The sequence below is a fragment of the Triturus cristatus genome, chromosome 3_2 (genome assembly GCF_964204655.1).
Source record: "Triturus cristatus chromosome 3_2, aTriCri1.1, whole genome shotgun sequence".
Lineage (NCBI taxonomy): Eukaryota > Metazoa > Chordata > Amphibia > Caudata > Salamandridae > Triturus > Triturus cristatus.
The window spans coordinates 225,885,327-225,904,886 of NC_140584.1; the positions used below are offsets into that span (position 1 = coordinate 225,885,327).

The 19,560-nt window shown below is 47.0% G+C and overlaps 1 protein-coding gene across 1 annotated transcript in view; it reads right to left on the reverse strand.

Moving 5' to 3' along the window:
• The window catches only part of LOC146857060 (von Willebrand factor D and EGF domain-containing protein-like), a 1,714,722-nt gene that overhangs the window by 880,548 nt on the left and 814,614 nt on the right, over positions 1-19,560 (reverse strand). Inside the window, 1 exon segment of the mRNA XM_085647013.1 lies at positions 15,219-15,436. Within this exon segment, the coding sequence (XP_085503139.1) occupies positions 15,219-15,436 (218 nt within the window).

The window sequence follows — 19,560 nt, forward strand, 5'->3', positions numbered from 1 at the left end:
ACAGACAGACAGCAAAATGCTACAGTGGCCACTGACAGTAGTCAGGGATGAGACCCAGGCCGTATGCCTCTCAGGGCTCTCAATCCTCTGTGGCGCCAGGGAGCGGGGGGCGGTAGCCCCAGGTGCTTGGCACCCTTTGTCCATTCTCCCCCTTGTCAGGTCAGGTATGACATCCTGGCACTGACCCACCAGCCCCAGGACTGTACCCGGCGGCTGGACCCAAGACTGGGGTGGCCTCTCCCACACCCGGTCCTTCTCCTTGGGGCTCTGTACCCTCCCACCTGGAGTGGTACCCCCTTCCAGAATTGCCAGGGCACCTGGGGCAGGTGGCCTGCGCAATTCGCCCACCAGTTCAGGTGTTCTATCCTGCAACTGGGCGTCCAGGTCAGGAGGGACACCCTGAACCTGGCCCTCCAACCTAGGGTCTAAACCCTTCAGTTGAGCCGGGGTCAGAGGCGAGGACTCCCTCCCTCTGCACCCCCTTCCAGAGTACTGCCCACTCCCAACTGGCGTGGTACCCCCAGAAGCAACATGGGTCAGGACACTGATTACAGTAGTCCCACCCTCCAGGTCAGACAACACCTGAACCTGGCTTCCCAACCCTGGGACCAACCCATGCGGTTGAACGCTCGCCTGGCGCACCAGGACTTCCCGGGGAGCACGCATGCCCCCCCTGAGGGTGACACATAACTCAGGTGTCGTGTGACAGTCTGCCTGGCGCTGATCTCCCGACCCCTGTCCATCTGACAGTGCCTGAAGATCCCCCAGGACATAAGTGGTGTCACCATGGTCACTTACGGGGGACGCAGCCCTTCTGGCTGGCCCCTGACCCACTGGTTCTTCCACTGGGGACTCTTTCCCCCTCTCACCCCTCAATCTGGACCTCTGCACCCTCCCAACTTGAGCGGTACTGCCAGACACCAGAACTGAGGGAGGCCTGCTTACAGACGCTCCCAGCTCACCAGACACTAGGGGATCACCCTCAACGGGCGGCCCATCAGGACAGCCTAGGCTCCTCGCCTGGTGTTCCCTTAAAGAACCATCCAGGCTCTGAGACTGGGTTTCGGGCACCTGGGGGCATGCAGCCCCACATTCACTCCTTCTCCACTGAGACAGGACGTGAGCCCCTACACCCCTCCCACTATCATGGGACCTAGCTGGGCTACTCTGCACCACTTCCACCACTATGGGTTGGAAGATACCTGAGCCACTCCCCACAGGGTCACTCCCCAATGCCTCTCCAGACCCTCTGGAATCCACCAACAGGTCTGCCTCCAATGTGAGTTCTCTGCGGTCAGAGAACTCACTCTCCAACAGGTGTTGGCATAGCTCTGGAAAACAGGGACTTAAAATATGCTCTCCCACAATTGGATCACACAGCCCCCTAGCAGGGTTAACCAAACTATCCTTGACCTCACCATCCAGTGCCTCACACACGTACTCCACACCACTCTCCTGAGACTGGCAAGACAGTATCTGACTTTCTCTGTCCCACAACCCACACTCTTCTGGGCGGTCTTCACACTCACCCACCAGGACTTCAATTTTGGGGGAACCCCTCTCCCTGTACCTCTCAGCTAGAGTCAGTAGAGTGTCCCTCCCTCCACTAGGACTATGAACCCCTGCGCCAGTTACCCTATTCCCTTCAGGGATACTGCGCACTACTGGAGCTACCTCATGCCCTTGAACCTCCTGGTGTATGTTAACCCCCTCCTTCAAGTCAGGCGCCACATCTCTGGGTGTGCGTACTACTCTCTCAGCACTGTAAAACTCAATATTGCTGCCACCAGAGGGAGAGCGGTCTAAACTCTTGATCTTGCGATCCAACTCCCTCATTTTTAGATCATGATCCATTTGGCGTCGTTGTGCCTCCAAGGCCAACTTCTGCTTCTCCATTTCCATTTGTCCTGCCAACTTTGCCATCTCCATTGCATGCGCCCTGTCTGCTGCCCTGTCTGCCAGCTCCTCTGGGGACAGGACTCTGCTGGGCTCCACGAGGTTGTCGGGTGGAACGATGTCCCCCGCATTCCGTAGGTCTCGTGACTCCTTCCAGGCTTTCAACGCCTTGGTGTACTGGGGCTTCCTCTTGCATCCAGCATGGGGGACTCTGAATTTTACACTGTAGCCTTTCAATTGCTCCATCGTGTAGCCTTCCAGTCTCTCCCAATCCACCTCATCTATTCCAGAAATCACAGAGAGTGCTCTTCCAGCGGAGTGTGAGCCAGGCATGGTTGCAGTAATGGCAGATGTCTCAACAAAGTTCAACAATTACAAACCTGTGGCTGCGTTACTTGGTCTGCTCTCACTATCTGGTGATTAATAATTCACTGTATGCAAATTACAAGTGCAAATCCGAAATCCCAACCGCTGCCAACAATGTTAGAGGCGGGAGTCTCTGGTTGGCGCAAGGTTGCCCTTGTGTCAAGCAGGAACCCTCTCCTCCACGTCAGGGCGCAGGATAACCCCTCGCGAACGACCCTTGCTCACCCTCTAGGTGCGTGGCGTGAGCAGCCAAGGCGATTCCTCAGGCGTTGTTGGTGAAGCACTTACAATCGTACACACAGTAAATACATCAATCCCCCCAGAAACGGACACCAGACTTGGATATATATAAAAATACGATTCTTTATGTAAAAATAAGGTATATATATCTCAACAGACTTATCACAAGACCAATAACGTTTTCGCTAGGCCACCAGGTTATACAGTAGGCAAATGTTCTGGGTTTGTAGGTTTCAAATGGATACTTTGTAGTCTCTTTACTTGTAGTTCCAGTACTCACAGAGATCGACTCCTGTGAACGGGGAAATAAGGCGTTGCGGGCCCCGAGCCCGATGCTGGAACTTCTTTCGTGATGTGGAGAGTCAGCACAGGACGGTGCGACTCTCGGCTTGGGAAGTGTTCTTGGGTCCTCAATCAGCGGGTGTGGGCAGGTAGGCAGGCGCGGCCAGCGACCCTCCGCACGGCGGTGCAGGGGGGTCTCCACAGCGGGGGCGGCGCGGCCTGAGATGTCCGAGGATAGCGAAGCGGGGTCACAGGGCACAGTCAGTGCAGCTGGATGACCCGGCGGGGATCACAGTCGTCGGACGGCTTCCGGCAGGAGGGGTGATAGCGCGTTCAGCGCGCTCCAGTAGCAGGCGGTGACAGGGATGCAGGCGGCCTGGCCCGGGGACAGAGAGCGGCTCGGGACGGAGCGGGGCTCTCACGGGATTGAGGCAGGCGAGCTTCTGAGTGTCACGGCCCTAGGAGGGGCGATGAGGGGCGCAGTCTCTTTTCCAGCGGGATGCACACACGGCTCGAATTGGAGGACGAGCAAGAAGCACAGAGAACCCACTGTTCCTGGGGTTCAGTTCAGGGGGCAAGCTCAGATCAAGCCCTTGGAGAATGTTCAAGCACAAAGTAGCAAAGTCTTTTCAGTAAGTCTCTTCCTCTCCTCTCTCAGCAAGGCAAGCAGCAGGCCAGCTCCTCCGGCGTCTTCTTCTCCTTCTAGTCGGGCAGAGGTCCTTTGTGGTAAACAGGATTCTGATTTCTTAGGAGCCAGGCTCCTACTTTTATACCATGATTCTTTTGTTCTTTAGCGCCAGGGGGCCTAGGCCTGGCTCAGTCCAGTTCTGGAGCACTTTGTTATGGTGACTCTGCTCTTTCCTTTCAGCAGCAGGGCAGAGACATCAGCCGCCCCACAGGGGGTGGCGCCGGCTTTGTGGTGGCAGAGCACAGGTCTATTCAAGAGTCAAGGTGTACTCCTCCCACCCATCCAGGTGTAATCTCTCTACCCACCACCTGGCAGCCAACCTGTCTCTGGGGATCCCCCCACCCTGCTCCTTACTGTTGCCAGGCAGAACACATACACACAGCAGAGGCGGACTGAGATGGTCAGGTCAGTAAATACTAACTTTCTAAAAGTAGTATTTACAAACCCAGGATATTAAAATAAACTTGACTACAAGAAGTATTTTATCATCCTGAGTTCAGGCATACTAAACTTGACACTTCTACCATGCTCTCTGAGTCCACTGGGGTCACAGCGTTGGCGTGATCCCAGCAGCCCATTCTGGCCTATGGAGAGCAGGTAGCCTTCAATAGTGAAAAACGACAAGGGCTGTAATTCACTACTAAGACATGCCACACACATCAGGGCATGTCCTACCTTACACGTACAATGCACCCTGCCCATGGGCCTACCAGAGGGGTGGCTAATATGTAAGTAAGGGAAGGTTTAGGGACTGGCAAGTGGGGGCACTTGCGCAGTCAGCGCGACGGTCCCGGACCGCGCACAGGCTCTGCGGTGGCAGACCCTAGACACATTTTACAAGGCCGCTTTCTGTGGGTGGCGCAACCAGCGCTGCAGGCCCACCAGCAGCATTCGCATTTACAAGCCCTGGCACTCCTGGTGCACTTTACTAGGGGCTGATAGTAAACCGAATAAGCCAAACATGGACACCAATCAATGTATACATTTTACCATAGGGAGAGCATATGCACCTTAGCACTGGTCAGCAGTGGTAAGGTGCCCAGAGTCATAAAACAGCCAACAACAGGTCAGAAAAAATACAGGAGGAAGGCAAAAAGTTTAGGGATGACCCTGCAAAAAGGGCCAAGTCCAACACTAACTCAATATCTGAAAAGGCTCTGAAAGAAGTTGGAATACTGTTTGAGGGGTTGAAACACTATTTATGCAGGAACCACAATGCTTTTCTGGGTGATCCCCAAATTAACCTGTGCTCAACCCACTGGTAGCTTGGCACAGAGCAGTCAGGCTTAACTTAGAGGCAGTGTGTAAAAACATTTACACAGCAATTCAAACAGTAATAAAGGGAAAATATAATACACAAATAAATTGACACCAATTTACAACAATAGAGTACGTTGTATTAAATAAATTATGACCAAAACTACAAAAATCCAATCACTAGAACAGAAGATACGCCATTGTAAAGATTTAAGTGAAAATAGCGCCAAAAAGATATGAAAGGGGCACAGCCACAAGTTCATGCAGACTGAGATGGAGAGCATGCCAGCTACAGGGACCTCAGGCCCACTGAACAAGAGTACCTTAAATCCAGGTTTTAGAGAGAGCAATACAGAGTACTGCATTGAGCCTGTGTCGCACAGCGATGATTCCTAGGAGCTGGGAACCTGCGATGCCAAGTCCTGGTCAAGATGTGTTGTGTACCAGCTGATTCCAAAGAAGCTGCAGGGATTGAGATGCATAGCCCTGCATTGTCATTATGGATGCAATTTACAAAGGGCTTGTGATGCAAAGGCCTGTGGTGAGGATGCATTGCCCAACTATGGTTCCTGGAAGGCTGCGAGCAGTGATACAAAGTCCTTGGGTTGGGGATGTCCACCCAGCAGAGGCAATGCATTAGTTCTGTTCAGGGTTGCGCCGTGCAGCAGACAAGAACCATCGGTTCTGTTGGGTCCATAGATGGGGTGGCAGAGCACCTTCAGACCCACTTCCAAGGGTCCAGGGCTGGGTGGCACCACTTGTCAGGGTGGGACTCACAGATGCCAGTGTCCAGGAGCTAGGTTCAAGGTGGTTGAAGCCATGCTGCCCCTGAGGGTCTAGTCAGGAGGCCAGCCAACTAGCCCTTAGGTTACTCTGTTGATCCTAGGTTCAACAGATGCAGGTCCAGTCTAGACCTGGGCAGAGTTCGGAGAGTTCTGCTCCGCGGAACTCTGAAAAGTGCTGAAAAATGTCTGTGGAGCTCCGCGAGCGGTGGAGTGTAGTATGTCGCGCTGCTTGCACTGATTTTTAGAGCCGGGAGTTGGTCCTAAGTTGTAAAATCAGAGTGAATGGCACGCCGTTTCGCACCAGAGGGCGCTGCTTCTTTCTGCTGCTCAAATAGATATTCTATTGAAGAGGCAGTTTCCACAACACAAGTGGCAGTTCTCTCAACGCGAGCGGTCGCAACCAGCAGCAATCACCCGCGTTGAGAAATCCCGTCTGGAGGAGGTCTAGTAAGTGATTTGACTTACTTGCAAACTTAACGTTGGGGACCAGCATGTGAGGAAAAACTGCTCGGCGTCACTTCACAGAGTTTTGTGGAACACTGGCGAAGAATAGGAAAAAATCTGCATACTCCGCTGGTGGAGTGGAATTCTTCACCCATTCCTAATACAGTACTTCTCACCTAGGCAAGAGGGCAGCATGCAGCGGGTCAACACAGCAGGACAGCAGTCCTTCAGGGCATCAGTCTAGCAGATTGACAATCATTTCAGCGGCCCAGCCGTCCTTCTTCCTGGCATAGTCCACAGGTCCAGAAGTGTACATGAGTTGGGTCTAGGATCCACAATGTAAACCTGGTGCCCTCTTTGAAGTAGAGGATGCTTCTAGAGGTTGCCACTCTCCTGAAATGTCAGGCATCCCCTTGCTTCCTGTCCTGGCCCCAGCTTGTCTGGTATCACAAAAGACTAGTGACAAACCCTTTGAAAGTGTGCTCAGGCAGAGCCTTTGTGATGTGCAAGTGTGGTAGGTGACTGTTTACCCCTCTTATCAACTCTGAGTGTCCCATCCTGGAAAGACATATCTTCCCTTTGTCTCACTGTCTGGAAGCAATACACAAAGGCCAACTGTGAGATACACCTAGTGAGGTGACCCAAGATTAGGCTGCAGGCACCAAATAGTTAGGACAAGAATATGTCAACTTTCTAAAAGTGGTATTCTCAGAATTATAATAAAAAATCTGACTTTACCATTAAAGAGGTATTTTAATTTAAATTCTTTAGATACCAAACTCAACCTGTTCACCTGTTCCTAATTGAAAGTTACAGCTTATTAAATGTAATAAGGTAACTCCAATGTAATCCTACGGGAGAGGTAGGCCTCACAGTAGTGAAAAACAACTGTAGGAGTTTTTCACTACCAGGACATATAAAGCTTAAATGTACATGTCTTACTTTTTATATACACAGCACCGTGTCCTCTGGCCTCTTTAGGTCCTACCATAGGGGTTACTTATATGTAGTAAAACGGAAGGTTTAAACCTGGCAAAAGGTTTATTTTCCCAGGTTGACATAGTATTGTAAGACTGCACTCACAGGCTGCAATGGCAGGCTTGAGACATGTGTAAAGGGCTACTTAAGTGGGTGGCACAATTAGCATTGCAGGCTCACTAATACAATTTAATTTACAGGCCCTGGGTACAGGCAGTAGCACCTTACTATGGATTTACAGGTAAATTGAATGTGCCAATTGGGTATTACCCAATTTAACAATGTTTTAAAGAGAGAGTGCAAGCAGTGACAAAAGTGCACAGAATCCTAAAGCGAGCAAAAACAAAGTCAGCAAAACAGGAGCAATAGACGCAATACTTTAGTGGAGAACTAGGCCAAGGACACCAGGTCTAACAGACTCAATTATATCCCATTGGAGTACTGCATTCCTTATATTGCCGTCAGTTACTCTGCAGACAGGTGATGAATTAATTTGAATCAAAGGCTTAACCCCCACACTTGCTTGAGGGGACAATATCATGAGGGTTATTTATACTGGTGGCCACCTATGATGGCCTCCCCGCATTGACCACTCTCAGTACTACTTGGATAATAGCCATTAACCATGATGGCAGAGGTTTAATTAAGTACTGTCAAATGACTCTCTTGGGTACTGGACTTCTCTCTGAGATAGACTCGCTCGACCCATGCTACCAGGATCCACTCATCCATCCCCGCCTCCCAGGCTATTCAACCCTATTTTGGGCTCGGCTGGACTCACCAACGGGTTGAATACAATCCCTCGCTGTTTCCTCCCCTTGATACTCTCTTTGGTGAACAGACCTTTCCAAAGAGACATCTGCATGTCTAATGTAACAGCCACATAGTTGGGTGGTTATATGATACACTGCTGGCCTGGGGTTTATTTATTTTAGTTTGTCAAACCTGGACTATTAATGTTTCTCTCAAATACGCTCCACACACAGAAGAACCCAATTCATATGCAGCCTCAGGTGCTTAACTCCTTCCGAGGATATGACTCCCCCGCTGACATCACTCTGAACCACATGACTAAAATAACACTGGTTGTTAAAGATTGCAGGAATCTATTAGCATGAGCTGAAAGCCATTTTGTACTTGGCAGCCATTTTAGTTAGCTATGTGCTAGCCATTTGCTTTCTCCCTCTTCCAGAACCTCGCACATGCTCAGAAAGGCCTAGGTAGTAGAATGCACCTGCTCCTAGTATAGAACTGTCAGGCTGTTCTAACTGATGTCAGCAACTCATTACTCCTCCTACATGTTGACTGTGCATTTTCTATATGACCATCTATGTGTACTCTTCTCATGTGTACTTGTACCGCCTTCTTTTGAGCCCCTGTGTGGGTATATAAGGCCCCTGTTCTCTGTACTCCTTAGAATGCCTCCTACAGTGACTTGCGGGTACTGTGTGACACAATCTCCCTCATGTGAGGTTTAGTAAATGCATTGTTTTTATATTACAGCTTCTGTGCCCATCTCTTCTTTGTTGGTTTAAAAGGACCAGTTGTATTAGTGAAACCCCTGAGAAGGTTTATATTTCTTCATGGTGTCCTGGAATGTCATTCATACATACCTGCAATGCAGATGCTCTCACATTGCGTTCCTGCCAGAAACAAATCTGACCAAGAGCCTCCTCCTTAAATTGCAAAAACAAAGTTATTGCACTAAGCATTCCAAATATGCCTAGAGAGATGTGATCTGGGTCAGTTGATCACTAGCATTCATCTCTATAAAAGACATGATAGATGTGGAAGAGTGCTATGTATTCATAGAGGCTCTATGTTTTGCACACCACTCTTACTGTGCAATAAATATGCTTCAAACATTGTCCAAGCTCACTTCCTGGCAGATCAGTCCACTATCCTACTTCGCTGGGCCCACCTCCCCAGGATCATTGGTGGGGACGTTAATCCACACACTAGACTTACACCTCAACAGGTCCTCCACACACCCCCACAATATGCAGCACTGAGATGTAGTCACTATGAATCACACATTGGTCCTTAATAGATGTATGTATGATGTATGGAGGCTGCTCATTAGAGTATCCAGGGACTATTTCTACTACTTCCCCCCAACGACCTACACAGCCGGCTGACTGACCATTTTCTATGCCTCCCTCTTTGAAATCTTGCTTCCACAATGGTGAATACTTGGGCAGGTCACTGTCCAATTATACCCCCTTACTTCTGATCATTACACTGTGTAGGAACATATCACCAGCCTGAACTGGAAGCCATAGTCCACAACATTAGAAGACTTAGGCTTTAGGGAAAAGATCTGAGAAGACATTGTAAACTATTTCACTGATAACACTGGCTTAGCCACTTACTAAATATTGAGATGGGACGCATTTAAGACAGTCCTTTGTAGGCAATGTTTTAAACCAGTAATTGGAGCTTGTCACACCAAAGTGTGCAACCTTAAGAAAGTTGAGCTCTAGAAACTGATGCATACAGGGACCATAATCTCCACACAAATTTAGCCAGGGAACAACAAGCACCACTTATTGAATCACTCTGGTCTCTGGATTATAAAGTCCACATAGCAAAGACAGGGGACAAGTCAAATAGATTACTATACTGATTGATGAAGCAAGACTTTCCCAGATTCAACATCACTGCCATCTGCATCACTAAATCTCCTGGTTTAGACTGACTTCCTATTGAGTTCTACAAGATCTGATGTGATTTTCTAGTGCCATGCCTTGCAAAATTATATATAAACTGGCACCCTCACCATGAGAAAAGCTTTACAAGTCTCCTTCCCTAAACTTGGTTGAGGCCCTCTCAAAGTGGGCTCCTACAGACCCTGTGCAATACTTTTTATTGACTTCAAGAATTTTTGTAAAGTATTTTCTCTACAATTGATGCTGCTGATGCTGTTATTGGTACACCCCAACCAAAACGGTTTCATCCATGCCCACACCTTCCATATAATGCAACCTGCATCTTGGGCTCAGGAAGCCTACATATGGGCAGATGTCTAGTTAGCGGTGCCTGGCATTAAAGAAATAGTTCTTTAACCTTGTCATACATGGTGAGGGCAAAGTCAAGTTCGAGTAGTTTGCACTGCTTCTGCAGTCTGCAATGTCATTTGTTTACTTGTGTCACTCAGGGTGGCACAAAGAGTGCTTCAGGCACTAGTGACCCCTTTAACTCCCATAACCTGGGTTCCACTGGTACCTTTTACCAACGGCGTATAAGGGAGATCAAGTCCTTGCCAATTGGGGTTATCAATTTGCAGTTTCAGGGACAGAGCACCTACACTGTAGCTTGGGCAGCAGGCTCCAGTGCACTTTCAGAGTCATAACCATCAGCATTGGGGCAAAACGTTGGGGGGGTGACCAAACAAAAAGGATACATTCCTACAATTACTGCTTTGCAGCGTAACAACAGTGGCCTCTCAGATGGACTGCACGTCAACTTCTACAAGAAGTTGGTAATATACCCTCACATGGAGCCATAGATTTATTCTGTGAGGCTTTCCTACCCATTGTCACTTCCCTGACACCTCAACAACCTCACCTCAGAACAGCCTTCAAAGACACATGGAACATAACTGAAACAGAACCAACATCCCATCCCCTAACATACACAATATTTCCCATAGGAATAGGCAGACGACTAGTAACATAGTTGGTTAGAGCGATCCCAAACAGAACTCACCCCCTCTTGAACATCTGTGAGCCCAATGGGAAACTATTGTGAGGTGTACCCTTTAACCAACAAGAATGGGACTTCATACTATCCCAGCCTACAAAGTTCCATGAAATACCAGATTTCACAGAGCTTACCAGACTCTGGAATGATTAGGGAAAATATATGATACTGCTAATACTAACTGCCGCGCTGTTGAAATGAAACTGCAGACATTACACACATGATCTGGGACTGCTCCATAGCTACCACCATCTGACTTGAAAGAACAGCTATACTCTCCCATCTCACAGGCCACAGCACTTTGCAGTGCCTTGAAAGTGTATCCTTGGTCTCTACAAGCGCCCCTAAACAGGGAAGGTTAATAGTTGATTGCTAGACCTGGCCCTTCACCTACCGAGGTGCACTCTCTTCCAAGGGTTGTTTACTGGCATGCCACAGTAAAGCATTCGGCTAATGCTGAATTGATCTCTCTCTGAAGAAAGATGACCAGTGGCCTCCGGAAACGTCCTATAGCAATGCAGTGGGACGGGACGAGACGTTATCCACATTCTAAGGCCAAAATTAGGATGGCACAATTCTGCCTTGAGGAACCCCCACACGATTCCTGACACTTGTCGTCACAACAACCATTGATTGTTCTTTTTCTTGGCATGTAACCCAGACACATCATTATAATAGTGTCCAAACGACCACAGGAAACAGAAGGAGGACACACACTACCCCACCGTACAGACTTCCATGCTTACCAGATCTGGTATTCTGGTCTACCAAAAATACGTTTAGATCTAGGCCATGCTCCCAAGCGACATACTGTATTCCCAGACCATAGGCCAGGTTCCAATTTACTTTAATTTTTTTGCTTTACTTGTTCTATTACTTTTGTGTGTTACAACATTGACACATCCTCTATTTCTGTAACTGCAGATCCATCGTGGTTCCAGTTTCTGGAATTCTACAACCCAACTATTACAATATATTGCAATGTCTACTGTCATGTCTGCATTAAAAACAAATGTCTTGATGAGTATATATAGATGACAAAATAACTGTGATTTGTTTTAACAAGGATCAGCTCAGCCTCAATACATTTTTCACCACAAAGCCTTCTTAGGAAAGTAGTCCTTCCCTGGCTCAATTCTCACCTTACCTTACAAGTAGTATGGACTGAAGGTAGAACAAATTGCCCTATATCCTAATATGAATGTGATCTGACCTAGAATCAATGGAATTATCAGTAGCATCATATCACTTTCGAAACAATCTACTTGGTGGTATCCCTTCCTTAACCCTTGCTCCTTAAACATTGCTGGGGTTTGCTCTTTGGGTTAATTTTGTGGCAACCACTTTATGATTGGGATGGCGAGGGATTACATTCTGCTCCTGTGTAAAAGCTCAGGTCCTGACAGGAGAATACACCTTCACACGTACAAAGGAAGGGAAGTGCGGCTCTCATAACAGGTGGAGATGGTACATTTGGGCAGTAGTTGCTAGTAGACTCTTGTATAGGTGAGTTTTTTCTCACAAGATGGCACCACCTTGTAGCCCTGAGGTGTCTCCATAGATTGGCATAGGCTCATCTACCAGAGGAAGGCTGGAAATGAAGGATCATTCAGTTAATGTTTCTTTAGTCTTTGGGCTGTCTTCAATTAGCAGTGGTGTAAACCAACTGTGCACAAGGGGTCTCTGCCCTAGATGTCTGTTGATACTACCCTCAGTGTACACTCTGCTTCAGCACTCTGTGCAGTATCTCTTCTGTGTATCATGAAAGCTTCAACAGTTGCAGCTGCACTTCTTTCTGTCTGGAATGACTCTTCTGCATCAGTGCCATTAGCTCACCAGAGTAAAGTGGATATCAGATTCTATGGTCATTCAACCATTCATTTCTCTGCCAAGGACTGATGCTGCCAAGCACATGCCAGACCATTTGGGAGGATGCACTAGCAGTGGTGTAGCTGGAGGGGGGGGGGGGGGGCAAGTCGTGTCCATCGACTACCACCATCCGTTCCACCACCCCAGGAGAACAAGTCATCCGTCTGCTGATACCCCCCCCCCCCCGAACAAGTCGTCCATTGACCACCCCTCCCCCTTCTCTTACCCGGTGCACCAGGCGGAAAACTAAGGGGCACCTCTGGGTGGCAGTAGGGCTAGCTATGACACTGTGCACCAGATGTTCTAAAAGGTTAAATAAAGCATCTCTCATCTTCTCACTCTTTCCTTAAAAAACAAATCAACCATGTTTAATACAAAGCAGTCATTTTGAAAAGTGTTGCTACAATTTCATTAAAAATATAATTATTTTGCTGAGGGACACTGCTAATGTCTAATTGAAAGTATAAGCGTGCGGCCTAATTCTTGAACTGTTTCTGATAATCCTGTTAAGATGACACCCATCTATTTCTAGTGTGATTACAATTCACTTGTGCTTTTTGTGTAAACAGTTAATGGCAAAGGTTGGAAATGCCAAGGCCAATCCTGGATGTTGGTGTGAAAATCTTGTCACTGTCACATGGGTAAGAGAAGGCTCATTAGGATTACAGTGTTCAGTGTTGCATAACACATGTTGAGATTCAGCATACTCTGGTTCAATGCCCTGGGTGCCTCTGCCAGTTTGCAGAGGCCATACACCTGTGCTCAGCAGTAGAGCACTAGGCCTGGGTGCATGCTGGTCTAAATACCGGGGTCCTAAGACTGAATTTGCCTGCTTTATACTGATTCCCGGAGAGCTGGCGCAGGGTTTACTTGCAGCGGGTATTGGATGCAGCGTCCTAAAATGTTGCTCAGAGGTGCATGGATTAGAAAATTTGGTGTTTGGGCGCTTCTTTTCTATCAGATTTTGGGCAGACATGTAGTATTTGCTAGCTTGTCAAGTGTTATGAATGCTTGTGCTGTCAAAATGAGCGAGCTCAGGATACTGTAGTTGCACCAGTGCTTGGAGGTGTAAGCTCCGGACAAAGCCAGTTTGTTTCCTTCCCACCTGAGAAGTCTATGCTGAGCACTTTCTAGAAACCATGGGCCTAATTTACAAGAAAGTGCCACAGAGCGGTACCGCAAGCCCTTTGGCTGCGCCACGCTGCACCACTTTCAAAGTACAGGGAAGCATCATATCTACAAGGATCCTTTTGCTCCCCCCCCGTGCTGGTGCACAATTTGGTGCCATGGGCTGAGACAGGCACCCTTTCACCATGGTTCAAGTATGCCTGCGTCACAGGGATGATTGTTTATGTGCAGGAAGGGGCCCCTTCCTGCACATAAGCAATCTGAAATTGCATTTTTCAACTCCTATGTGTGCTGCATTAGCACACATAGAACTTGCAAAACTTAATTTTCTTAATGATTGTTTATGTGCAGGAAGGGACACCTTCCCGCACATAAACTATCACTAGAGCTGATTTCCTTATTCTACGTGTGCTGCAGAATGCAGCACGCAGAGAAAGAGGAAAAAAAAACATGGCAAAATGAATAAATTTCTCCTCGTTGTGCCTCCCTATGCCTCCATGGAGGCATAGCATTCACACAGATTTCCAGGATTACAATTTCTCGTAAATCTGGAGATGTGCCCCGTTCACGCAAAGTGCTGTGTATAAAGGGGCCATATTTAAAAGCACAGGAAAAGCCATGCAGTGTGGCTTTTCCTCTCCTCGTAAATATGGAGCAGAAAAATGCACCACCAAATAAATAGGCCCCCAAGTTAGCATCACCTTGAATTACATATACTCCATTATCAAACCTTGAGTTTTTCGTTTTTCAGTATACTTTGAATTAAATGTCTTGATTAACATCCCCTTATTCGCCTCCTATTTGCCTCTGAAACCTATCCACTGTTTACTTTTGTGATATATAATTTCCACTTAAAAATACAGCATTTTCTTTTGAAACGTTTGAATGAAAAGTGTCTAGAGGGAAGGCACCTCAACGACCATTTGTAGTTGGTTTTCAGGACTATGCACTTGTTTTGCTTGCAAAGACAATAGGGCCCTCAGTCAAACCCCAGACCAAATTATTTGGCCCCTGAAGAAATGTTTGCGAGTACCCATGCATTAGAGGGATGAAACAAGAATGTCCACATTTGACTGCTTAAAATAAACCTATTGGTTATGAGCATTCTTATTAAAAAACAAGAGAAAACATTGAACCTTATTATGTGTAGTTGTTTTTAATTCCCGAAGTTCCCCCACTCTGAATTAGCATTATCGGGTTTAAAATCGTTTTAGAGAAGAAGAAATAATGGGGATTATCATTTTTAGGCGAACAAATGGACAAATAAAGCTTATCAGGCTGATTCCTGCATGTTTCCCCCGATATTTCGCCCAGGGACCACGGCCGCTTTAAACAGGTGAAATCTCGGACTGGAAATCCATTCACCAAGAGTGGGCCGGTTGAATTTTTTATAAATGTATAATTTCTTTGGGCCCTATAAATAATATTATGGGCCATCAGAATTACTAGACTACTCTTAATATGGGCCATTATCTTAAAAATAATTGGAAAATATCACAGATCACATTAAATTCAATGTTCTGCTCTAACCTTCGGAATAAAGTGCTATAATTAAATATCTAGGTGTACGTTTCACAACAGACCTTTGCTTCCTTTGGAGAGTAGCCGTTCCACAAAGATTCGCCTGTTTCCAGGGTCTCAGCTTTTATGTAGCTGACACGAGTTCCGTCTCGAGCAAAATCCGTCACAGCTTTCAGTGTCAGGCTGAAGGTTGCACAGCCCGTCCCTCTGCAAGGCTTCGGCATCAGCTCCCCCTGGCACGATGAGAGGGCTATGTTTGCCACCCGTGGCAACCAGCTGTCTAAAAATGCATTAACAATACATTTCGTGAAAATACAAGAGTATATAGAAATCATCAGCAAACATAAATTCCTTAAGGAATAACAAACCAAATGTGTAGCCATATATATCTTCTCAGGCACATTTTTAAGACTGCATGATTCACATATATAGAATTCAAAACAACATCTATGTAAAGATTATTTCTAAATTTTAAGTAGATGTTATACGTTTGATAAAGAGTGAGGGCCAATTCACAAAGAACGTCCGCAGTCATGGCGGAGTCTCCTCCATTTCATGGTTGAATCTCCGCCATATTCCATCACCAGTGCGGAGACTCTGCCAGGACGGCGGATGCTCTTTGTGAATTAGGCCCACAAACATGTCAGTCAAGGATTGTACATGTCCAACTACTCATCACCTACACAACAGTTCGAAGAGCAGAGAATAAGGAGGCGCCTTATCAGGTCTGTGCTTTGCACAATTATTTTAGATTTTTTTCCAATAGCGAGAAATGGCGTTATGCAACAAATTTGGCTGTGAGTGAGTTACAATCCTATCACTTAAGAAATAATAATTCTGAAAGTAAATGAATTTTGGAAATTCACTTAGGTAAAATCTTTGGGGTAGATTTATGAGTCCCTTGCGCCTCATTTACGCCGCCGTTGCGTCACTTTTGTGACGCAGCGGCGTCGCAAATCCTGCGCCATGCTGCGGGGTATTTACAACGTGACGCACCTGGGAGATGCGTCACGTTGTAAAGCCCTGTGCCAGCAGTAGGCGTACCTGTGCAGGGGGGGGGCGTTCCGTCGCAGGAACGCCTCCTAAAAGTGGCTGAGTGAAATCTACAAGATTTTACTCAGTCACTTTTGAGCCCATGCTGCGTCAAAACCCTGCGCCTGCTTGAAGCAGGCGTAAGGATTGACGCAGCATTGTTATGATAGGGCACCCCCGAGCCTTGCTGGAGCTGCGTCGCGCTTGCGACGCAACTACAGCAATGCGCCGCCTTTCTGACAGGAGATGCGTCACGCATCTGCCCATCCGAGTGCCACGGTGCGCCGCATTGTAAATGCGGCGCATCAATGGTGGCGCACGGGTGGGCAGATGTGTCGCAACTCTTCTGGCGCATCTCTGCTGATTAGCAGAGATGCGCCAGACGTCATAAATCTGCCCCTTTATCTTTTGTTAACACATATTGTGATATAGGGAATGATTTAGTGTTTGGTGGATGAGATACTCATCACAAATATGACCGATATGCCATATTAAGTGCCATGGAATATAATGCCCTTGTAATATGGAGACAGTGGGGCAGATTTACCAGAAACCGACGCATCTGTACAGATGCATCAGTTTCCCTGCGCCTCAATGCGAAACCCTTGCCCCACCATGGATGTGCCGTATTTAGAATAGGGCGCACCATGGCACAAGGATTGAAAGATGCATCAGAAATTCTGACACATCTGTTTGCGCAAAAGTCACGCATTGCTGAAGTCGTGTCGCAGCCATGAATCAGCTCCAGCAATGCACGGGGAGGCCTATTTCCAATAAACTGCATTACTCCTTATGCCTGCTCCAAGCAGGCGTAGAGTTTACACGCAGTGGCATCCTAGAAGTGGCGCAGTGAAATCTTGCAGATTTCGCTGCGTCACTTCTACGAGGCTTTCCTGCATGCGAAAATCCACCCTGCATACATTATACGTGCTGCAGGTATTATGTGGTGCAGGGTTTTACAAGGTGACGCATCTCCCTAGATGTGTCACGTTTTAAATGGGCCGCAATGTGGTGCATTGTTTACGGAGCCTCTGCAACACAAAAGGTGACGCAAAGGTAGCGCAAAAGTGTCGCAAGGGGCTTGTAAATCCGTTGCACTATATATACCAAAATGGAGAAACCTATCTGGCAAAATCTAACTCAAGACCCTAGTCTTAGGTATGCTGGCCCAGGGAGTGCAGCTTCCATTGGTGCAGCAGGGACACCCGGGCCCAAAGTGCTGAGGGGCCCACCGAACCGTGATTGTTACTGCATTATATAATTGAAACAACAGTCCATGGTGGCCCATTTCCTCCCTTGTACTATGACACACTTACTGGGTAGGTCTTGGATTTAGGGTTTCCAGATCACTCAATGTCTTAATGGTCTAGGTTTTAACAGACCAATGCATTCTGGCAATTGCAGGTGTGATTTTTGTTGTTGTTGATTAAGCAGGCCTAGACAACAGATTTGTATAAGAAAAACCCAGGATTAAAGGTTTGTTCAGTGAAATAAATTGTTTTATTAGCTTGAATTTGGACTGCTCTATTTATTTGTTACAGCACAGTATGCTGGTGTGTGGTAAACGCTTAATCTTTGTCTTGGTAGAATGTACACTTTCCAAGTGTTACTGTTAGACACGGCACCTTGGCGTGGGTCTCCCTTCCATTTTTTGCTGTTGCCTCATGTGTTTTTGCTGGATTTAGATGCTTTGGGCACTGTGCCACTGCTGTCCAGTGCCACACTGCAAGTGCTCCCTATTGTAAATTGATGTATGGATTAGTAATTCCATAATTGGCTAGTTTGGTTTACCTGTCAGACCCTAGTACAGTGCACCAGGAGTGCCCAGGGCTGGTAATCCAAATGCTGCTGGTAGGCTTGCAGCACTGGTTGTGCCACTCACAGAAGCAGCCTGTAAAAGTGTGTCTCAGGTCTGCCATTGCAGAGCCTGTGTGCAGTCTGGTACTGCCATGCTGACTGGGCAAGTGTACCCACTTGCCAGTCCCTAAACCTTCCCTTTTCTTCATATCAGACACCCCTATGGTAGGCCCAAGGGCAGGGTGCATTGTAAGTATAAGGTAGGACATGCCCTGGTGTATGTGGCATGTCTTTATAGTGAATTACAGCCATTTTCGGTTTTCACTATTCCAAGGCTATCTGTTCCCATAGGCCAGAATGAACAGTTTGATTATTACAGTTTATAATCCTAACTGACTCAGGGAACATGGTGGAAATTCGAGGTGAGTATGCCTGAAATCAGAATGAAAAAAATACATCTTTTAGTGAAGTTGGTTTTATTATTCTGTGTTTGAAAATACCACTTTTAGAAAGTAGGTATTTTCTTGTCTAACCATCCAAGCCTGCCTCTGCTAGGTTGTGTATTCCTTGTCTGGAGTGACAGGGGCTGGGGGATTCCAGGAGACAGGGTGAGTCAGCACAGGACTGAATTGAGAGATCTGGATACAGATGGGGGGGAGGAGTTGCACCCGGAACCTGAATAGGGCTGTGCCTTCCCTCCACAATGTTGGCTCCACCTCCTATGGAGGTGGAGCCAATAAAAAAAAAAAAAATACTCAACAGCAATAGACGGAACTTTAGTGGAAAGGGCAAAACAGCATTTTTGGAGCTGCTCTGGATACAGCGAAATCACAAAATGGGAACAATTTACAAATACTATGTCCACGTATGCTACAAGATCCAAGCCACAGTCACAATTAGGCAATGAAAGACCGAGCAAATTCTCTCAAGAATATAAAGGAAAAATTAGAGGCATAAAAACCTCAATCTATTGTACAATGAGAGAACTTCAACAGAAACCCATGGACATAGCAAAACGCGACCAACTACGGAAATTAAAATTAACACTGAAAAAATCAAAATGGGAAGCAAATAAATCCACTGAGGATAATCTATGGGCAAGACTTCACTCTGACATTAAATGGAACGATGGGGCAAGGTTCTGGAAATCAATAAACTCATTTATAAGACCTACGCACCATGGGGTCTCATCTAACATCTCAGAGGACACATGGGCAAACTATCTTGGTACCCATTTTAACCAGGCTGCTGGAAATAACCAGGACCACGAGTTTGCTACTTACAAAAAACTTCCAACGAGCAATGATATAAGCTCCACAGAATGGCACATTCCGAACAAAAGAGAGAATCTGCCGAATTTACAAAACATCATTCAGCGCCTAATTAAGAAGGGAAGAAGAGAGGGAGCACCAGGGCCGAATGGCATCCCGCCAATTCTCTACAAACAAGATGTGGTAGGCTGGGCAGCAGCCCTGAAACCCCTTTTTTTGGAGATAAGACATTTCAACATCCTGCCAAGCTCCTGGAAGGGCTCAATTATCTCCCCAATTTATAAGGCAGGAGACAAGGCTTCCC